This window comes from Plodia interpunctella, chromosome 17 (assembly GCF_027563975.2).
Source record: "Plodia interpunctella isolate USDA-ARS_2022_Savannah chromosome 17, ilPloInte3.2, whole genome shotgun sequence".
Classification (NCBI taxonomy): domain Eukaryota; kingdom Metazoa; phylum Arthropoda; class Insecta; order Lepidoptera; family Pyralidae; genus Plodia; species Plodia interpunctella.
The window spans coordinates 9,352,231-9,376,093 of record NC_071310.1 but is presented as its reverse complement, the minus strand read 5'-3'; the positions used below and the strand labels follow the sequence as shown (position 1 = coordinate 9,376,093).

Here is a 23,863-nt window from a genome sequence, read left to right as displayed (position 1 = left end):
CTAGTGTCGGAATAATATTAAACCGCTGAAACTGACAAATTTCAGCACTGATTTCGTTTGCCTTGAAAATATGTGAGTTTAAATAAAGTAGTAGCTAAAATCAATTGATGACTGGTTACACTGCGCGGCGTTCCTAATTTTAAAAATAGTTACGTATGTGTGCATATAGCAGCGCCATTTACGATAATGATTTTAGGACTTTTTGACCAAATCCTATTTTTGACCAAATCCTAAGGAAATCGCGTACTTTTTTGATAAAAAGTACCGAAATACCCGGTTCCTTTTCCACGTAATCGTGTTCATCTAACATATAAGCTACCTCAATACCAAATTTCATTAAGATTAGCCCAGCCGTTTGAGCGTGATACATACTCACAAACTTTCGCTTTTATAACATTAGTGAGACGTGTACATTGTTTATAATTATTTCGAATGTAAATTAAAATAATTTGAAAGTGTTAAGGACAGGGTGTTCTAAATAAAACTGCTGAATTTATAATCTATTTTCATTGATTTAATAGACATGTAGGATTACATATACATATTTTATTTCATCATAAAACTATATTATATGCATTAATTTACTCATCTAAATGTGTCCTAATAGTGATCAGTGAACAAACAACAAATACAAAAGCGTGGGTGGGGGTAAGCCAGCGTCGCCCTCTAGTGTGCGGCACGGTAAACTAGTCAGTTGTTAACAAACTCTCGCACTGACAAGACGCGAACGTCGGTCTCCTCCCGCACCCCGCTCAACAGATCTCATACTCTCTGTGTTAGCTACAATTAATTAACACAATGTAAACACATGACTGCTCAGTGCGAGGTGTACCTTGTATAATAAATTATTATTTGATTGACTAGCATACGTTAAACAATAAGAGATTGTGATGAATTAAATTCGACAAGTCTGCTAACACATACAAAAATGCTATATTGGTAACTTTACATCTACGATACACTAAGTGCTGCAAGGTCCACCTCACACCGCGGCCGTCGACCACACATAACATTTGTATCGAAAATGCTTCCTATTCAACATATTACGGGATAACCACTGGCAAGACAATATTTAACTAATAAACAACAAAATAAGGCTCAAAGCCATTTTGTACAAATACCACTCTTTGGCTAAAACACCTCTGGGAAGCGTAAAATATATTTATGTTTATAAAAGCCCATAAAAATGTGTAAAAAATAACATGCTCCGTTCATTTGCAATTTCCACAAAAAATTAAATACATACAAATTCCTTACATAATAAAGCGATACACAATAAGTAGATTCATTAAAGTGATTATAGCAACTGTCAAAATAACGTGTTAATAATTAATTTAATGTCTGTCGCAAAGTGGAGCAGTTAGCATAATATACCTATTGCACACAAGAAATGCGACAGGTGAAGGAAGTTTACGTACATATCAGTTGGTATAACCACATTTTCTCCGTCAACACACACAATACCACAAATTAGCCCGTTACATCCGTACACACCGCCAACCATCTCTTTTTATTCTTAACGACCATTTACAAGAATCAACTCGAAGTCACAAATTTGTTGTTTTAAAAAAAATACTTATGAAAGGTAGAATGTTGTCTTCTGTATTGATATCGTGTAAATGGTTATAACTTCAGTTTATAAACTGAAATAGCTTAAAGCAAAAAATAATCTTGGGTTCACAAAGTATTTTCGCCCAACAAAACGCTTCACAAAACTTTATCCCAGGCTTATGAAATTTGCAAATGAACCCAATACAATGCGCTATGTTTGACACAGGACATTCATAGTGCACCATCGAGTGAATCTATTATAAAGTATATAGATAAAGTAACAAAATCAGCGTGATATGTCGAGTTACTAGCGTAACTTATTTTAAATGGCATCGAACTGGTTCGTTCCTGCTGGACCGAGCGACTGGCGACGCGATAGTCGCGCGACTGCGCTCGCTACACATCGACTTAGCCGTTGACTGATCGCAACGCAAGACTAAACACACCACCGAATAGGCAGGCTAGTGCGACAATAATACTATATGGGCAGCATGACATAGCAAATTCAGGCTGATGTCGATGCGAATTGAAGTACGTTGTGTAGTTTGTATGTCAGCTTTATTTTACCGCAAGGAAAAACCAGCATATACGTCGAAACCTCCAAAGTTTGGCAAAATGATGGCCGATGGTATAATTTGCCAAAATGGGCGATGGAATGGATGTGGAGTCGGCATTAAGTTCGTTGTCGTCGTCTTGGTCTATTGTAGCATTTCAGTATTCAGTGCGTAATAAATAAATTGTCATATTGTCGCACAAGCCTAAGGTAGCACGTCAGTCGCGCGCGACTGCAATCAGTTGCGTCTAAGTCCACCTTACATTAGTTGATAATTTTACTACGAACAATCAACTTTATACTGTCTATTAATGTAATGGTGAGTAACGGATCTCGGGTAAACCTGAGCAACGTTTATACGCTCAGACTATAGTGTTTTACAGAATATAAAAACTGCATAAAAAATTAAATATTCTAAATATAAAAAAAGATTTTAATGAAAAAAAAAATACGTAGACAAAAAGTATTAAAAAGATAATAAAAGTAAACTGTATACGTCTCTACTGCCACCATTTTCTGATTATTTGATTACTTGTATCCATCATTAAAAATAAAATAAAAAATAAAAATATCTTTATTCACTCCACATCAAAATGAAAAATACAATTGTCACTTTGGTCTGTTCGTATAAACCCCAGTCGCCGACTATAAGCATATCTTACCGTACGATTGACGTAGTGAAACTTGCAATTATATGTGTGAGGCGCTGCACGCATCACTTCGCGTTGGACTCGTGTTAATGTCGGATAACAACCGAGCAGAGACGGGTTTCTGTCCAGTATTTTGCCAGTTTCTTCCGAAACCCATCGCCCCAATTGGGTTTGCGCCCGATTTTTTGGAAAAACACTGGGAGTAAACTCATCTATGATACAGAGTCTTTCTCGTCACATTTTGAAGTCTAGTGTCGAGTTTAATTGTTTTTTTTTTTGTTCGTGATGCGTACAGCACATAGTGTAGGAGCGCAGTATGCTGTCGCACTATGCTATGTATACAAGCTATGTATAAACAGTGATCGGTGGCCGGTCCAAAGCAAATTCATTCTATACTAAAAGCGTATTCGTACTGTTATATTTTTTGAATAAATATAGAATAAATTGCAAATTTAGCACCAAAAGGATAAGCAATGTGAAGTAACATCTCGTTTAATTTTATCTAAATTTAAACATTTAGTGTTCAAATCGTGTAAAATTTAAATAATTAAATAATATCGAATTTCGGGCCGGCCACCGCCACCGTGGAGGATATTTGGCACAGTCGGTGACAGACGTACAACTGATACAGAAGCACCACCACTCAAACTATTGCACCTGAACGTCATAGCACACTTCTACCGCACCGCTCCCACCCGGCAAGATGACGTTCACTTTAAAGAGAACTTTAATACGCCTGCTGTAGACATACTTTACATTGACAAGACGAGAGCTGACAACGAGCAGCCAGCTATCTTGTTGTCAATGCAAAGTATGTCTTCAGAGGACGCCTCAGAGTTCACTTTTGGAACGACATCTTGCCTTATAAGTGTGCTATGACGTTCAATTGTCGCGCATTTCCCAATATAACTAAATTTGAAGCGAAATTGTTCGTGTCCATAGTTCTTAACATTTTTACGTATGTTTTAACACCATTTCTATATTTAGGAAGTTTCTTTGCTATTTATTGGCTTTGCAGAGAAATGCGCGAAGCATAAAAATTATTTTTAAACTAGTGCAAGGCTAAAAATCAATCTGAAATTCATCGAAAATTAACAAAGATATTAAAATATTTTAGAATATAAGTCGCCGAGCAGAATCACACAATCAACAATGAAAATGACAGGAGTGATGTTGTGTAAAACAATGGCGCTGCCACCCGTATATCAATATAATACAATTCAAAATAGCGTCTCATAAAACTATGCGCAGGTGAGCTCTACCTTGTGTTTGTACACACACAGCAACCGCCACGCCACCTACAGTTAAAATTGTACTACGTCATAACATCTATTTAATATTTCATTACAATTTATAATAATAATAATAAGAAACAGAATAGTGTAAAATTTCAAAAAATGAAAACTTCATCAAAAACCCGAGAGGTCGGCTGTGCTGTGACTGGAATATATTATAATTTGTTAAATAAACGAACATCACAATTTAGCTAGAATCTCGTCGAGATTTCAGCCTAGAAACAGCTTTCAGACTGAATAAAATTTAACGTTACAAAAGTAAGAACACAAAGAAATTTTAATAAAATATTAAGTCTATTTCATTACAATGGCTAATCATTATAATATTTTTGGCGTGTAAAATTAAAGTCTAAAGTAATGCCAAATATCGTTAATATAGTAAAAACTGATGATTCCCTCAGCCTATTGCGCCAATGATTCGCAGTAGGACTGTCTTTTGACAAACAAAACAATAAAATTCAAACCTATTTGTCATTTGCACGTATTTTCTCAGCTGAATCCTCAACGAGTGATTATCATCTCGTCGCTATATCACAAGAGCAATATAACCACGACACAACCGCACATACATACAACGCACACCTGCGTGAACATAACACGATGTGACACACAACTATGACTTCGAAATAAACCAGGCGCTTCGACCTACTCTAATCTAATCTATAATTTTGTATTAGTATGATCCACATCGAAAAATTAATCAGCACATTAACTTACACTACTAACAGAGAAATGTTCAGAATACGATGCGTACAAACCGACATTGGGACCGCTTGTGTAGCTACATATTTATTATTTTATTTTTTGTAACCAGAGAGTAGAACATACTAAAGAGGACAGATTAAAAAGTGTTGGTCGAGTTCTGTGAATGTTGCCAGTATATTAAACTTTTTAAAACAAAAATAACGTGTAAATAACTTAAATTATAGGCATATATATAAATAACAAAACGTCGGAGCCCAGGCTCCCCCACTCCGAGTCGCCATCTCCATTCTCATTCTACAAGCTGGCTGTCTATGGTGACATTGAACTAGCACTTCTTGGATTCGTCCCTTCCTCGTTCACGGTTCTATCAGGACGATCAAATTGTTTCTTAAGTAATTTTGCCAATTTATATTTAATAAATTGATATATAAAAAACCTTGCTTAATTTAAACAATTAAATATATATATATATATAAAGCCTTGCTTGCTTACTGTCCCTTAGTTTGTTTGTTAATGAATTAAATTTCAACTGAAATATACTATATATATGTAGCTATACCTCGGTCCCTAAACGCAAAAACACGTAAAGCGCCTCGCGGGCCGTGAAACGTATTAGTTCCCCGCGGCCATAACATATGATATATATACTCGTAATAAAGCAGACATTATCACGGACAACAACTAAATGTCGTGAGAATCTCTGTCAAACGTAAACTGTCAAATGAGATGTCAATAGATATTCAATTTTACACGAGTCAAATTTTATCAGAGACCAAGAAAACTATACAGACGACGGATGAGTAATCAAATTAGATCTAAATATTAATTATAACTTCCCGGCCGGACCCAGTCTGATGCGGATGGCGCGAGATGTCTCAATTCTTCTTATGTATTTCTAAAACAGATCTCCCTTGTATGAGCGAAATTGAAGATATTAAGGGATCTATAGCTGTCTCAGTCTACGCATTGTATAAACCGGAATAAACGCTGAGCACGTGGCACTTATTCCGATATGCTCCCGGCCGATACACTTCTCTAGAATAAACATCGTAACTTGACGGACTAACCACATCATTCTTGGTGATTAGTCCGATACACATTTCACAGTACACTAAAAGTACAGTTAAGGTATAGCAAAATTTACTCAATAAAATCTTTTGTACTGCCCGTGATAGTTTAACATCTTATATTAAAAATAAAATATTTAAAAATAGTTTTGTTCAGCCAATAAATCACAAACCTGTCTCGATCTTGTTATGTTAGTGCTTTTTGTACATCTCGCCAAATAAACAACAAATACTAGGGTATAAAGCGTAAAATAAAACATATATTATGTTACAATCTCAGCCGAGAGCCATAACAGAAAGAGTTTTTGTTTTGCGTCAACAGCTTCTAAAACACTAATATCTATCGTTGGTCAGGTCACAGTAGAATGAACCTTTTTGCAAACAGACTAGAAAAAATGTTCCTACCAATTTGTTTTGGACAGATATTCATTCACAAATTGCTATCAAAACAGGCAGATACAAGTCATTATATGCTATTTACACCTCAATTGAACAGCTAACAAAATGTTAGTTCACTCGAAACGAAAAAAAAACAATAGAAAAATAAATTATTAGATTAAAAATATGATAATTACATTAACATGTCAATACGGGAACACGTACAGAGATTTACGATTTATATTTATATTATTATACACTAACAACTACATAAAGCATTACATTTGTGCTTCGATCGCTGCGCCGACTCGACCATCAGGCGAAACTGCACAAACTCTGCTCTGCGACGAACTAACTTCACCAATAAAAACACTATTAATTAAAAACCCTTCACTTTAACATTCTGGAAATGGGAGCCGAATCAGCCGTCAGGTGTTGTGATAAGTTAGTTTCACAAACGTCATAATTTTGTTTAAAAACTAACCTTTCTCTGCGAATTCGCTGGCTGGTGGTGAAAGCCCATTGCCTAATATTAGTTTTCGAGTTATTCCGTGTGACGGCTGAACGATTAGTTTTAAAAGGACTTTCGCATATCGCGCTTCTCAATCTGGAGCGAGAACGAACGGATATGCTGTATGTCAATGATCTTATCCAAGTATCTGTCAAAATCTCATTTGGTCAAGTTCGCTCGCCGCAGAGCGTATGTTAAAACATCCCACTACAAATAAATTACTTATCTATGTTCCGTTAAACTTAAACGTAAACTTAACTTTGGTTTCGGTTATCCTACAACTAAATATAATACTAGACAGATCAGAAAACCGCCACTCTGCACATTAAATACGAGAGTGAACGGTAACAGATTCATGTGTAAAATACCACTTGGCTTGAAAACTGCCTCGTCGAAATAAAATTATATATCTGTCTCTTTTTCTCAAGATATATATTTGTATTAAAAATAGACTATGCTTAAAAGCTCGCTATATATTTGTAAAGCGTAAAGGATGTAACTGAAAATTGTTTTATGCTCGCATATTTTTAAATAAAGACTAGTTGATTTTTTTAATCACTCTAAATTATGTTGTAAATAGGCAGTTTTCAAGGTCAAATAGTAAAATTGAGATTGATACAAAAATACTTGCATCGTAAATCATAATTGCAACAACACTCCAACTATCAACCTTCAAATGATATAACAGGCGCATTAAGTTTGTACTTTGAGTACTTGTAAAAATAAAAGTAAAAAAAAAAAATACTTTAACAAAATACTTTCAAGTAATCTCAACACAAAAGTGTTACAATACAAATAAATTTAAAACTTGATTTTTTCGTAAGTACTTCTAGGATTTTTACGTCACAAACACCTACCTATTGGTAAAAAACTGACATGCCAACGAAATTACAATGAAAAATAATATTGATGATTTTTTTTTTTCGCCTGAATAAATTAACCCACGGCATCGGTGTTTAGAGAAAGGACGATGGGAAGGCCCTTTCTCTAAATTACCAATTATAGCTTCTTCGAAACCAACGCAACATATCCTAGAAGTACTTTAAAATAACATTTATCGTCAATAGATCGACGTATCTTAACAAAATTTACCTGTAACGCATCGAATACTAATATGGGCACAAAATGGTCGCCATGTATTGAGTATTGTGTACTACGACCAACACAACATAGGACTAGAAGCGAGCGAGTAGGAACCTTCGCGCCGACGTGCCACGAAGAATATATTTAAAAATTCACGGAACATATCTTAACGGAGGCCACGATGCGGCAACATTGCAATTGGAATTTTAAAATTATGGCATTGCCGTGTATTTTTGTTTGTTTAATTGTCAATTCTTGATATGTACGGAATGCCCCGAAAAAATTTAAATCTTCCAACTAAAGGCTAAAAGTCAAATAATACTTTAAGCATTGAGTACGCCGAATTTGCCTTTACAATTATTAGTTTGCGATAAAAAGACGATATTATTTCTAAAGGTTTATTACGATGTTGCCGCATCGTTACATAAACCTGACAATGAGAGCAACAATAGCGAACATAAAGTTTTATCCCACTTATCCCTACTATATAATGGGCACGAGCGAAAGAGACGAGATATGTTAATAGACATACTTCTATATAGATACTGCATATACACTGTTTAAAAAACTCAAACGATTAGTCTCTAACTTTTAGCATTGTTACCAATCAAACCTGTCTCAAACAAAATTCGAGCACGCAACACTCGCCGTGCTCGATTTTTGATACAATCTCGAAATTTTCACACAAACATTTAGGCCATTGATATTTCAAATAATTTTGTAACAATTAATAGTTTTAGTAATGATCGATAGAAATATCTCATAGCCAAAATACGGTATCTATCTAAACGTTTGTCTATGTAATCCAAGTTTATATCCTCTATTGGCACTCTATAGCCAGTGTATTGGTGCGTCCCTCCCCGCAGCACACACACGCACACACACGCACACACACGCACACACACGCACACACACGCACGCACACGCACGCACACACACGGCACGCCACTAACGCGAATGGGGTTTTTGATTCCGAGCGCGCGAGCGCAGCCGAGCGCACCCGAACTTAGCCGATGGCCCATCAGCCATTGTCTCTCTGTGCAACTTATATCTAAGAAAAACTCGCGTAAACACGAATTTCCACTTAAACCTACGACTATTTTGACGTCCGTCTCTGACATGTGAGCCCTCATGTAAGATTGAGACATATTTTTTTTTATAATTACGCAACAGAACAGACATATTTATGAGCCATCAGCTGCGGCGGGTGCGCCGACTGCGGCGCCGCGCCGACTTTTCACCCGAGCATTAAAATTCTCAATATTTACAACAATCAATAATTGCTCTAAACTTTCCGAATAATATAATCTCGATGAAGAAAATATTCATCGCGCGATTTTTTATAACTTTTTAGAGTTATTAACGCCGAAAAGCCTACAAACAAGAGCTGTTTTGTTCGAGAAGAACATGGCGTATAACTCTTGGACGACGATATCCAAAACACGCACTACTATGGCAACTAATCTATTGCACAGATCAGCCAAATACATCATAATCTGGCTAGTGATTGGACAGAATATCATAAGAAAACAATCTTGTTTATGCTCCATCGTTTGGCCGGGATTTGTGATAGTTTCCGCAGATTACCACTTCAACAGTGGCACTACACTTGAAGACAATAAGCACTTTACCCGTAAAATATGTACTTGACAATTTCAGCTTGGCAAATTTAAAATCAAATTGTTACCAATTGAAGTTTATCTATAAATTATATATTTTAAAATACAATGTAATTTTAAATCGGACTACTTCGGGTTAGGTAACCGAAGGGTCCATTCATTTTAATTTAGTACAGCTTAGTACTAGTAATATAAGATATATTATCTGAAATCGATCTCAAGTACAGCAGTTGTGCTGTAGGCAAAGTTCTTATTAGTCCTTGCTATACAGTTTTAAATTAAGTTCAATAAAACTGTCAAATACACGTCGACATCATCATCTCTGTTTAGAAATATGACTATTTGCCACTTAAATCTATCCCAAAAAGGTACGTTTCGTCGCCAGTAGCGACCAAACTCTTATGTTAATTATACTGGATTAGCTACATGATGAATGCGGAACGTTTTACTTCTATAAACGTCAATTTGGAACTATCGTATCACCTGATAAGTAGATGAGTTTGATAGTGTACCCGTCCCGCGTCCGAAGCCCTAACGTGGGCATTAACGCACTACCCCGCGGAGGCCCAAGTCGCTTGACGGGTAATCTTAAAAAGGAACACTGTTCGTATATTCCTTCCTAGCGATACGTATTTTATACACGTAATAACTTATGACTAAAGGTAAATTTGTCAGACTTAACCAGAGACAGGAGCGGTAGACGTCCGTCCCTAGGAAGTAGTGACGCAAAACCTTAAGTCCTATATTAAGGACATAAATATCCTTCGACTAGAAAGGGAACATACGAGATCCCTCTTTAGCAAACAATACTCTCAAACGTAGATTACAAATTGTTCTTTAGAGATAATGAAGTAACATTCGGCCCTAAAATATGCACTAGAGTGATGTAGTGACGGTGTGCGGGCGAATTCAGGGCTGGCTGGCGGGCAGCGGGTTGAAGTCGGGATTTACGAACGAGAAGCCGTTGAACTCCTCCTGCGAGGGACACGGAGCAAGCTTAATATACACATTTGTAAACTGAAGGAGGGAAAAATGTACAAGGTGACTTTATCATCACTGGGTTTCACAACTTTTCGTTTGGGAAAATCCCTGAATTCGCAATAAAAATATTCAGTCAAAAACCATTTCCCATACATTTTTCTCAAGTTAGGTATTTGTTTTTGTATGGGACAGGAGATTTTTTTTCGCTATATCGGAATTATAAATATATACAGTATCATGTACTGCGCATGTAGACAAAATCCCCAGTGATGAAGTTAGGTCGTTGATTATATTGGTGGTGACGATGAGGTCGGTGATGGCGTTGATGATGATGGAGATGAGGTCTGTGATTGATTATAATGGTATTAGATTGGATTAGATTGGTAATAATGATAGACAAAGGTAGGCAATGATCACAGATCTCATCTCCAGCAGGACATGAGTTGGACAATGACAATGGAGACGAGTTTGGTAATGGCGATGGAGACGCGGTTGGTGGTGATAATGTACCTGGTTGATGGTGCGGATGACGTCGTTGGGCACGGGCGTCAGCACGGGCTCCTCCTTCGTGAACTCCGCGTCGAAGTTGGCGGCCTCGCGCTTGCTCTTCTGAAATCATGTTCCATTTTAATAATCATACTGCCATCACAGTTCAACGATATTCATCATCATATAACCGATTTCAAAAATTCTTTCAGCATAGGATTATTCAAGATTGCTATAGGCTATATTTTATCTCAAAATTCCTACGGGAGCGAAGCTCGGGCAACATCTAGTGTCAAATATTGTAAATTGTGACAGTGACAAAACAAATTTCGCTTAAAAACTATATTTTGCGTAGTGTAGTGTAGTGTAGTGTAGTGTAGTGTAGTGCAGTGTAATGTGGTGTGGTGCGGGGTGACATCTCACCACTTTAGGTCTGAAGGGCGGGCGCAGCTTCCTGCTGGCGAGCGCGTCCCAGTCCACCTCCTTGAAGAAGGAGTGCGCGCGGATGCCGCCCGCGCCGCCGCACACGCCCAGCCGCCGCACGGGGTTCTTCGTCATGAACCCTGACACAAATCACACATCATACTCCACTCACCGTCTTACTCTGACACTTACAAGCTAACGTACGAAACTACGAAGCTAAGTACAAAGGAACTACTTATTTAAATAAATATATATATTATGACAAATCACACAGATTGAGCTAGCCCCAAAGTAAGTTCGAGACTAGTGTACTATAACTCAACGATACTATATTTTGTAACAAATACACATATAGAAACATCCAAGACCCGTATCAATCAGAAAAAGATCATTTTCCATCATGACCCGACCGGGGATCGAACCCAAGACCTCTCGGTTCAGTAGCAAGAACTTTACCACTGCACCACCGAAAGTCGACAATTTTGCTTTAAATTGGAATGTATATCAAATATGAACTGACTTTTTCACTTGCAATCAATCAACATATAGTATTTTGTACAAGTTAAATTAAATCAATTAATCAGAAATCAATAATAATAGACTTTCACATTTTTTATGGTACAATAACGACCATTTCCGAAAAGAGTAGCCTGAATCAAAAATCAACAATATACCGAAACAGTTTCGCGACAATGCACAGCCGACGCAAAACAACACAACACACATTACACGATATTACAGTCGCTTCGCTCCCTATCACTTTGACACTGTCTCGGACACATGGCCGCTACAACAGCGCTCTCCAGTCAGCGACGGCCGTACTGCGCAAGGCTGTAGTTTGGAACTTGTGAGAAATTACTATTTAATATAAAATTTGATGTAAAAAAATGCCTGTGAAGGTCTGATTTCTGAATAAATGATATGAATTTAGAATAGGAATAGTGCACTCACCCTTGAGTATGGAGACGCTGTCGCGCGAGAGCCACACCGGATACAGCACGTCGTCGTGCAGGATGCTCTCGAACAGATCGTCCTCGTTGTCAGCCTCGAAGGGCGGCTGTCCCGCCAGCATCTCGTACAGCAGCACGCCCAGCGCCCACCAGTCCACCGACGGGCCGTACTCCAGCTCTTGCAGGATCTAATATTATCGTGTACATTTTATATTTATTCTTTTTGACACAAGTAGAAAATTTAATGAAAACTTTTTAACATTTGCATGCCAGATGTTGGCGCCAGTTCTGGTTTTAACATATACTTGTGCCGTGTTTGCCTGCTTATTTCATCTGTTGGGCGAGGGGGGCAGGCTTTCATAAGCATCTAAGTATATTTCTCATGTGAGCGTCTAGAATGGCGATTACTAGTGGTGATGGTGGTGGCGGCCAGTAAACTAGCTGGCGGTAGGTTGTCGAAAAGTCATGTCAGATGCCATTAGGCGACTTGAATTAAATCAGAAAACAGTGTTAACAATAACACACTCGATAAGTAGATCTGAGCGAGTTCCCGGTAGCTTTCCTGTTGATGGCGGCATGTTGCTAAAGAAAGAAGTACTGAAATGGTGAACGGAGTGTTGTCCTGTGTCATGTGTTAAGAAACATAAAATGTTAATGTATGTGTTCTTGTTCAATTTCCAAAAATCTTTCGATTAGGACCCGGTTTTACATGAACTCTAAAAACAAAACATTACACTCAATTTTAAGCAGTCAATTAAAACGTAGACATACCTCAGGGGCAATATAATCCGGTGTTCCGCAGAACGTGGTTGTAGTGGCGCCATCTACAACAAACAACGGCTTCAGCATTTGACACGTGACGTTCTTATCTTCTAAATGGAGTATTACTAATCAGCTCTCATAATCTCTGGATCATCGGGCAACTCTGCGTAGAGACCACTCGGAGAATGGTCACTACACAACATCCCTATATGCGTTTTTGTCATCATATTAGGTCGTTGACAAAGAAAACTATACACTTCGTCATTTACTTTAGAAAAAGACGAGCATATCATAAATATACGAGACGAAAAGAGATAGACGGCTATATATATTTTTATAACGCCTAATTAGCCGCCTTGTTAACATGGGACCGAAAGTGCTGTACGCAAATGTTCTATTTAACTCGACCACGCTAGGCCGTCGTCTTTATAGTTTTCTTCGCCATTGAATTACGCATGATAGGCGATTGGTCCGGGCTGAATAAAAAGCAAAGGGCTTCTTTGGTCAGATCTTTTTTGGTCAGAATCGAGCCACTGCAAGGTCTTATTCACGCTGTGCTAAAGCTGTTATCAAGTCAGCCCGAGTACAGGTGTTTGGGCAGGCGAGCTTGGGACAGGTGATTAGATGAGCCATTGTTTTCGGGATGAAACCATTGTCTATTATGAACAGTAATTCTTCTTCTTAGAGTGTGGAGTCGCCGAATCATATTTGTGAAGACAGAGTCATTGAAACAACATGACAATAAATTATGATACATATCTTTGACGTAGTTTTTGTTAATATTCAAAAAGTCCACAGACCCAGTATGCCCTCCTTGCACATGCCGAAGTCGGCCAGCTTGCAGTGGCCCTCGCTGTCCAGCAGGATGTTGTCCAGCTTCAGGTCGCGGTAGATCACGCCGTGCTCGTGCAGGAACTGCAGCGCCAGCGTCACCTCCGCCGCGTAGAATCTGCGGACAACACGATCGAACATTGCATTAATGAAATGTACGTAATACTGGCGTATTACACAAGCACGCCTGGCGTATTACACAAGCACGCCTGGCGTATTACACAAGCACGCCTGGCGTATTACACAAGCACGCCTGGCGTATTACACAAGCACGCCTGGCGTATTACACAAGCACGCCTGGCGTATTACACAAGCACGCCTGGCGTATTACACAAGCACGCCTGGCGTATTACACAAGCACGCCTGGCGTATTACACAAACACGCCTGGCGTATTACACAAACACGCCTGGCGTATTACACAAACACGCCTGGCGTATTACACAAACACGCCTGGCGTATTACACAAACACGCCTGGCGTATTACACAAACACGCCTGGCGTATTACACAAACACGCCTGGCGTATTACACAAACACGCCTGGCGTATTACACAAACACGCCTGGCGTATTACACAAACACGCCTGGCGTATTACACAAACACGCCTGGCGTATTACACAAACACGCCTGGCGTATTACACAAACACGCCTGGCGTATTACACAAACACGCCTGGCGTATTACACAAACACGCCTGGCGTATTACACAAACACGCCTGGCGTATTACACAAACACGCCTGGCGTATTACACAAACACGCCTGGCGTATTACACAAACACGCCTGGCGTATTACACAAACACGCCTGGCGTATTACACAAACACGCCTGGCGTATTACAAACACGCCTGGCGTATTACACAAACACGCCTGGCGTATTACACAAACACGCCTGGCGTATTACACAAACACGCCTGGCGTATTACACAAACACGCCTGGCGTATTACACAAACACGCCTGGCGTATTACACAAACACGCCTGGCGTATTACACAAACACGCCTGGCGTATCACACAAACACGCCTGGCGTATTACACAAACTAGTAGAGTTAGATTTGTCAGGATTAGGAAACAGGCGTGACAATATGTAAACCTGACCTAGCTCTCGGCTCGTCGAACTTCCTCGCCCTCTGTATTTGAAACATGAGGTCGCCGCCGTCCACGTACTCCATGACGAAGAACAGCCGGTCCCTGGTCTGGAAGGCGGAGTGCAGCGCGGTGAGGAAGGGGTGCCGCGCCGCCAGCGCCAGCACGCGACGCTCAGTTAGGGTGCACTCCACGTCGTCGTCTTGGATTATGGCATCCTTCTTCAGGACTTTCACTGCGTACACCTGACGGGACAAACATTTACATTGGAAAATATATAGAGCTAGCTTCTAGCCGCGACTTCGCCCGCAAGGTTTCCCATGGGATATAATACTTTTTTCTACTCTCCGAATGAAAGGTCGTCTATGTCCTTTTCTGTACTCTTAACTACTGACAAATTTCAAGAAGATTGATTGAGTAGATAAAGCTTGAAGACGTAACAAATCAACAAACTTATTTTCACATTTATGTATTTAAAAACATATATTTGTCACGTTATTTTTAATTTAGTTCCTGTAATAGCATAAATTATAAAAATCCCGATCACCGAACCCATAACCTAAATAATAAATAATTCCTTTAAATCAGGCAACATAACAAAGTACAGTATTATTTTACACACTATTGGCCCAATAAATATAGAGTAACATACGTTAATCTCAAAGCCTACAAAAATACGAAAGGCTCACTCACCTCCTCCGTGCCCTTCTTCTCAGCCAGCATGACCTTCCCGAAGGAGCCCTTGCCGAGCACCTTGATGAAGTGGAAGTCGTCCAGGCTGACCTTGTGTCGCGACGACCCACACGTCGCCTCGCCTGTAAACCCCACACCGTTGCACGAACCATACACCATATGCTACTTATATAAATACATGTTTCTTGTTCAAACAAGCCAGTTTTGAAACTCGAATCGTAATTATTTTTCCTTTTTTATCTAAATGATCTTGACATCAACCTCTGGTACCTTAGACAGAGAAAATATAGTAAGTATATATATATTTTCCTTTCATCAGCACTTGATCACAATCATAATATGTTTCAGTATACCTTTTGACCATGTACTTTTATTATGTACTTAATGTTATATTACTGATAAAAAATTATACATAAATTTATATATAAAAAATGGTAAGCTCTTCTGGCATAATAGGGACCAACACTGTTTGAATGAGTTTCTTTCGGCATTTCTTCTCAGCAGTGGTCATTCCGAAATGCTAGTAGTTTGTAGCTTTGGTAAACATCATTTAATTTAGATTATGACGTGAAAAAGTGCCTGTGAAGGCCTAATTTCTGAATAAATGATTTGATTTTGATTTTGATTTTGAAAAATAGAAATCGCGTTATCTTATACTTTGCTCGAAGAATGAGAAACTCTTATTAGAACTACACGAGGGAATACGGGACAGAGTGCTGAGTGAGACGGAGGGAGTGAGAGAGTTATTTTAACCCTCATCGTGTTTGGGCTTCGCCTGGTACCTATGTATTGAGCGTAGCGTACTGACATATTGAATACTCTACTATGTGGCTATGCTAAATTTGAGTATAGTTTTCATTGTCTTGGTACACGTGGTAGACGTACATTAAAACAAACCCAGATAATAAATGATGCAAGTAGTGTCCGCCCGAATATTCGGCTTTGGGTTCAACCTTAAAATCTAGTTTTCAGTCAACTGAACCTTCAACCCGTCAAAACTAACAAATTAAACTTTAGCCAATAATTACGATCCGATAATTTCAGTCAAACACTAAATGCAAGGAAGCAAGCAACCCTTCACCTTTAATAACACCGAATCTCATAAAGCAGAGAAAGAATTTCTTATTAGATTGCATAAGAAATCTGTTGCTTAAATTTAATACATATTTTTTTATAAGCGGAACAAAACATAAAGACAAGCAATGCAAACAAAATATGGACCTGTGTAGTCTTGGCAGGCGAATATATCGGCGAGGTCGTCCCAGTGCGTACGGATGTGACCTATACGGTGTGGCAACAAAACATACGGTCAACAAACAAAACAAAACAACGTAATACATGCTGGACTAATGGAAGGAGACATAACTAAATAAAATAAAACAATGTAAAGAAGTGAAGGACTTAAGTATGAACAAAGAGGGAAAAGACTTAAGGAAATTGAAATACCAAGCAAGTCTCTCCAACAGTTTTATTGTTAAATTAATTATATGAACTGACATTAAAATTTAGGAGAACTTAACAAGTAGATACTAATCCATCTATAAGGAAGGATAACGCTCGAATAGTCTAGACATTAAAATGGCTATGATGATGACGAAGAAATAAAGAAGGGAAGGCCTACACTAAAGGCCCATAAGGTTTTGTAGATATTTGTCTATGTTGATGGAAAGTGAGGAAATTCAAGGAATACATGCTCAGATGACTTGAGACGAAAGAAAGGGATGCTTGGAAGAAATTAGGGGAGGGAGGGAGACATAAACAGCTGGGGGGAAAAAATCGTTCATTTTCTCTACGACTCCGGTTACATTACATGGCAAAAAATTATGATGAAAAACACGTCAACTGCTACAACTACTTTTCGAGTGTGTTATTGCTAAGACTGTTGTCAGTTATTTCAAACAAAAATTGTATTAAAATCACATAAAGACATCTGACATGACTTTTTACAAGTACCTACCGTCATCTAAAATTCTACTTTTATTGCAAGTACTTAGTAAACAATCTTACCACATCTTTTCATGATTTTACAGCAATATAAAATCCGTTACTATTAGTTCACTCACCTTTGTCGTCGCCCTTGTCGGCGGGGTCCTTGGAGTCGCAGTCAGCGGACGACGCCAGCTCCGAAGCACCCTCCAGCATCGCGGTGTTCGAGTACTGTCGGTAGACAGACAGTTTAATGAGATCAACTGTGGCTGCTATGATATTTGCGGGAAGATATTTAATTCCTTGCCCAAAGACCTTCAACTGCTGCCTCGTGAGAAGTTCTTAAAATAACTGAAAACGTGGCTATGTAATCAATGTTTTTTTACTCTGTTTTTTGATCGGCCCAAACATAATTGACATTTGTTGAAATTTGACATTTTTTATGACAAATAATAACGTAATTAATTATTGCATGTAAACAATCATTCCTATTTTGTGTTTGCATGGCCGGATTAGACAATATAATACACAACAACTGATGTAACCACATTTATGCAAATAAAGTATTGAGTATTTTTCGACGGCGGACCTGTGCTCTCACCCTAGAATAGGATCACTCCATATCCTCCCGTAGATGTCATACAGTGTGACTAAGAGACACAAAGTTGATAGGTAACAATAGCATTCACAAAGGGGGCTGACGGCAGGCGAACAGCCGGTTGTAAAATCATAGCCAAATCTTCCAAATTGTTATGAGGGTGTGAGACGGGAAACGCGCGTGACACCCCTGGTATTGCAGGCTTTGATAGGCTGCGGTGACCACATACCATCAGGTGTGCCGCATGCCTGCTTGGTAGTAGTAGTAGTATAAACAAGAAGTTACCTTGGAGGTCCGGGGCCGTGGGTTCTTGTCCGGGGAGATGCCCATCTCGTTGAGGATCTCGGCCATCTGCTTGGTGTTGATGCCGCAGTTGTTGGCCACGTTCTTCTGGCATCGCTTGTGCACGTTCATCGAACATACTGTTGATAAAACAAGATTATATCAAATCCAAACATCAAACAGATACACATCCATTTTAAAACTTAATGTATATATATAATTAAAACGCTAGCAGCTATGCTAGCGTTTAGCGTTATCTTTCCTTATAGATGGATTAGTATCTACTTGTTAAGTACTCCTAAATTTCAATGTCAATTCATATATTTAATTTAACAATAAAACTGTTGGAGAGACTTGCTTGGTATTTCTAATAAATAAAAATGTTACTTAGAAATCATAGATTAATATGTCCGATTTTTTTTTACGTAATCTTTTCATAAAGCGTCTAATACGCTTATGCATGAATATCTGGGCAAAATGAGAGAGCGAGAGGGCGAGTGAAACCATTCATAATTGCGTATGAGTCTATTTGGTGGTTGAGACCCTTCGATGAAGTGTTCGAATATTTTATTTAAAAATATAAACGAAAATTATTTTTGAACTTATTTTTATATATTAGTATTTTACTTGCTGAACTTCCACATCGGATTAATGAACACACAACAGCAACACTTTGCGGAATAAAACACGCCTAGCGTAAGACTAAGTAGACGCATGGCACGATTCCATTAACAAAAGTCCCAAATTTCAAGAATTCAACGCGCGTTCATGAATCAAGAAAAATAAACCAGTTTAAAATGGAAGTTAGCGTTTTGTATTACGTATAACATCTATGTACCAATGTTGACGAAATAAATGATTTGATTATTGGACAAGTTCCCCATGAGATGAGTTACCTTCGCACTGCAGCCCCTGCTTGATGAGGCCGTAGAGCAGCGAGCCGCAGTGGTCGCAGAAGGTGAAGCGCTTGTAGGAGTGCACCACGAACCGGTGCGGCACGTTCACGTTGAACCGCTGCCCGCCCGACACGCCCACGCCGCTTTGTTGCTAACGTCACAACATATACTCAATCGAAACATACTGACAAACAGACAAAAATTTAAATATATATATATATACAGGGTATCAAACGCAAAACCTCCTAAAGACTACTTGGGTACATCCATCAAAACAAGCAACTTTTATTCTACGGCTTTTCGTGATTCGTAGTTTTTTTTTTCATTCTATACATCTGGATCATCTTCTATACAGTACAGTAGCTTATAGTAGCGGAATCGAACATAGGAGTTAACGTTTGCAGAAACGACATTAAAACTAAAAAAATGTTTTTTTTGTATTTATTACGTTCAGACAAAAGTAGTAGAACAAAAGATTTTAGTATCTTAACCTTATGCGCCTTTGGAAGGTTATGCATTACATACCAGTAAATGTTACGGCCAAACCCGGTGTTAGGTGTAACCAATTTAATTAGATTAAGAAATAATGAAACAATTCAACATTGTACTAGCCACGGGTGAACCTAATAAAGATATAATATACCAATGTGTAGATTAAATAAGAAACTTGTTGTCAAGGTATAAAAACTTACTTCTTCTTTCATTCCAGGACATTTGGTGACGACGGAGGAGTGGCACCGCTTGTGGACCACGCAAGTGCACACTGTCGAAACGAGAACATAATCAGGTTTATTTCTCCTAAGAATATGTAGACATTAACATACAGAGAAACTTAATATTACATTAGGGATGTATTTAAATACATATAATGTAATGAAATATATGTAATAAAACATACCTTGGCATTGGTATCCTTGTTTGCCGAGACCCCTGGAAAAAGTTATTGTCATAATGTGTTTTTCGCAAACATGTGATTTGTATATCAATAAAAAAACACATTTTCGAGCACGCTATTCATGAGGATTTAGTGATTTTGAAATTGGAAGAAGTTGGAGGGCAAAAAATCTTTTCAAAAATAACTGAAGTATACTCTCTCTCTCTCATCTCCGCATGTATACTCTCTCTCTCTCTCTCATCTCGGTCGTGTACGGGAGCGGGACACCGCGCAGCACGGAGAAATAAAAAATATAATCGTAAGCAACAAGAAACCCTACATGAATTGTGAGCTGTCAACTGGCGAACCATAGCGCAGAACATTACGGCGTTATTACGGCCCTCGATTCGGAGGTCAATTAAATTTTGATATAATTTAGGGTTAGTGAAGTAAAAAAGAAGTTAGGAATAAGAAGTAAAGCTTCTCTGGCTCGGTAAATGTATGTAACAAGAACCCCTCACCAGATGAACTCCCGGCAGTGGCTGCAGAAGGTGGGCTGGCGGAGGAAGGTGGCCATGAACTTGTGTCCGTTGACCTGATGCACGCGGCGGCGCATGGCCCCGCGCCGCCGCGCGAACCCCGCGCCCTCCTTGAACTCGCGCCGGCCCGTCGCCGCGCGGCTCACCTCCACGTGCCCTGCTGCAGGCCATATCACATCACGCCGCTGCCCGATACTTGACACAACAAGCTTCTAATACTGAGCATTTTAACCCATTAACCAGACATACATTACATATATCGCACCTTTATCCCTAATGGGAAAAAAGTCCAAGTTGTGATCCTCTGTTTAACAAAATCCACTTTTAATGTACCACATTTGTGAGTTATACACCATATATTTTTTTTTTACTTTATGAATCCACATTAAACTAAATACAGTAAATTAAAAATAAAAATTGGTCAATAAAATATTTAACTAATGTATATTTTTAAATAGAATAACAATACCAGATATTCTTGGTTTATACAAAACACATATGACAATCATAACTTTCGAATACTTAATTCTCAATGAAACCAAGAAAATAATGAAAACCTGGTAATTTGCAACAGTTACCAAAATGAACAACTAAGCAGGAACACTAACAGTCTATCAAGGCCCGTGGTCAATTATATACATTGGCACTATGATTATACCTTCCCGCTCGACTATTTCACTATATTGTGATGTGCACAAACAGGACTTACCTTGAGAATTCCATTTCAGATCTATTTTTAGATGTAGTTTTCCTTGAGGTTCTAAATCCACCTGAAAATAAAGAAATTGTCAAAATTTTGACCATACAAATATAGGTCATTTTATAGTACTTAATTGATAAAAGAATGGAATTCCAATTGTCATCAAGTTTTTGTAATTTTGGGCAATAATTAAAGATATTTAATAAACAAATTTCTCAATTAATTATAGAAAATGTATTTGTAGGTTTTGTAAATTCTACTGTTAGGTTGTGTATAGAACTCATAAACTGATTAAATAAAGAGAAAAATCCTTTACTTTCCAAAGCTATATTGGGAGGTTGACTAGTCCCTACAGGTTACACCTGTGTTTCAGGCCTCTCAGGCCAGGTTCGCCCAATTATACATATTAATGATGTATTACTTTATTTATATCTACCAAAATTTTTATTACTAATTGCTAATATTGAGAAAACATTTTTTTTTCTTAATTTAAAATCATATGAAGAGCAAATACCATAACAATATGCATTTTTATCAAACACACACAACACACTTTAATGATTCTTTTGACAATTTTCACAAAAAATTTCAAATAAAATTCCGAAACAAAAAACATTACTATAAAAAGTGCACCTCATCTTCAATCAATTGGATATACCGAGGGTCCAGGGAAGAGAATCTGCGTATTATATGATACATGCTTTACTTTTCCAATTAATTTCACAATTAAACATGACAGTGAGGTCATCCTCAAAACACCTTATCAGACAAAACAAACAATACACAAATACATGATAACATCTAACTACAGCAATGTCTTATCTAAAGATTTAAGGAGATAACTGGCTTACTGATTTTCTTCAATTTTTTGACAGTCTGTCAATTACTCACCCAGAAGTCTGAGGCGTCTTTATCTCTGTGCATTAAATCCTCAAAGGGGATCATACAGTTGGCAACAAAATCGTCTGGAGGTATGGCAGCATCATGGAACACGGTGATGCCCAAACTAAAAGTGAAAAATGTGTTTAATACTTTGAATTGGTGCAAAAGTATGATTCTTTAGAGTCACTGACACAGTAAATTTTTTACAGTTTATACAGAACTAGAGTTCTGTACAAAATTTAGGTTTAAATAAAAAAAATTATTTTGAATATTTCTGATGTTCTTGTCAGAATTGATATAGGTACATATTGTTATCATACTATATCATGTTAGACATATCTACTTTACAGTAATGTACAAATAAAACAAATTGTATGTAAACAAATGTAGAATTAACATGATAAAAGAAAATATCAGATGATTAAATCTGAAAACATTCAAAAATTGAGATTTTTTTAATTTTAAAACTCCAAACACCTAATGAGAAAATAATGTACCAAATCATTTTCAACTTTTATTGGGTAATCTAATCTTGAGTAAAATATTTTCGCGGATTTTCTGGGCTTGTAGGAGTTACTCACTTGGTGACATTGTGCACATCCTGGGTGAAGTGTTCATTCCATACGGGGTCGAAAGTTTTGGGTTTGGTGGTCGAGCGCGCGATATGGTGCTCGTCGGCGTCGATCGAGACGTACGGATCTATCGGCTGGTCGTCTGCAAGCAATGCGCGTATTTACATATATTACCAACACCCATTTTGGTAAACATGCTACGCCTATTTCTTAAGCAATCTTTGGAATAAACAATAACTAAAACAGCGAAACCTAGACTTATATAGGCGCGGAATAAACCCTAGAAGCGATATAAGCTTCAACACAAAACTCACCTGGTTTCCCGAAGGTCATGTTGTGCCTTTTCTGAAAGTCGGTCGGCCTGAGACCAGTGGCCTCACAGACCTTAACGCGCACCGTTCCGCTGAACATGGTGCCACCGACCTAGGAACCGTATCACCAAGACCGCGCCGCCACACGATCACTACCACACTATAAACCCACTTAAAATCATTGAAGATGCTTCATTTTAAAATAGAAATTAAATATAAGGCTTGACAGCGACGAAATCGGCCATGGATGGAAATTATACTCTATGGCCAATAATGGATTCCTATTGGATTTCCTCCCGAAAAAGTTTACAGGTTGCTTATGGTGTATAGGGATGTCCTTTGGAAGTCTAAGTTCTGAATAGTGATGCTTTTGATAATCCATTCCGGTCAGTGATATCCCAATTTTGAAACGATCCAGAAATATTATCGGATATTACCCATAATTTTCTTGAGACCAACATTGATGAGGAATAATGGGAGGATATCTTTTGTAAATCTGCGGGGAAGTCAAGGGAGGAAATTTCTGAGAACAGAAAATTTCTCAGCGGGGTATCGCTATCGCATCGCGGGGTGACCTGAATAGCTCCGATTCATATTGAAGACGTTGGTTTTTAATGTTATTGTTGTTCATTACAAATTCAAGGACTGGATTTATTTAAAT

At 38.2% G+C, this 23,863-nt stretch overlaps 1 protein-coding gene across 4 annotated transcripts; it reads right to left on the bottom strand.

The window, feature by feature from the left end:
• Window positions 1-492: 492 nt before the first annotated feature.
• On the bottom strand, window positions 493-23,854 carry Pkc98E (Protein C kinase 98E). 4 transcript variants are annotated; one of them, XM_053757299.2, is made up of 19 exons: window positions 23,206-23,854; window positions 22,901-23,033; window positions 22,329-22,443; window positions 21,447-21,507; window positions 20,720-20,897; window positions 20,223-20,254; window positions 20,017-20,087; window positions 19,325-19,475; window positions 18,432-18,568; window positions 17,686-17,779; window positions 16,844-16,903; window positions 15,623-15,744; window positions 14,942-15,174; window positions 13,815-13,963; window positions 13,024-13,076; window positions 12,254-12,440; window positions 11,303-11,442; window positions 10,904-11,002; window positions 493-10,387 (listed from the first exon to the last, which is right to left on the bottom strand). In XM_053757299.2, the coding sequence occupies exons 1-19, from the start codon at window positions 23,300-23,302 to the stop codon at window positions 10,322-10,324; spliced, it is 2,178 nt and encodes a 725-aa protein (XP_053613274.1). In that variant the 5' UTR covers window positions 23,303-23,854; the 3' UTR covers window positions 493-10,321. The 4 variants fall into 4 exon arrangements, with proteins under 4 accessions (XP_053613274.1, XP_053613276.1, XP_053613275.1 ...); XM_053757301.2 differs by having other exon boundaries at window positions 10,904-10,999; XM_053757300.2 differs by having other exon boundaries at window positions 20,720-20,894.
• Between the last annotated feature and the right edge of the window lie 9 nt (window positions 23,855-23,863).

What these genes read in the sequence shown, in the direction of transcription:
- Pkc98E (XM_053757299.2), bottom strand. Translation starts at nt 23,302, where the DNA reads ATGTTCAGCGGAACGGTGCGCGTTAAGGTCTGTGAGGCCACTGGTCTC. An exon ending in CACGGCCCCGGACCTCCAAG is followed by an intron (nt 17,780 to 18,431) that starts GTAACTTCTTGT and finishes GTCTACCGACAG; the next exon opens with TACTCGAACACCGCGATGCT. An exon ending in TCATCCGCACCATCAACCAG is followed by an intron (nt 10,388 to 10,903) that starts GTACATTATCAC and finishes TGTCCCTCGCAG; the next exon opens with GAGGAGTTCAACGGCTTCTC.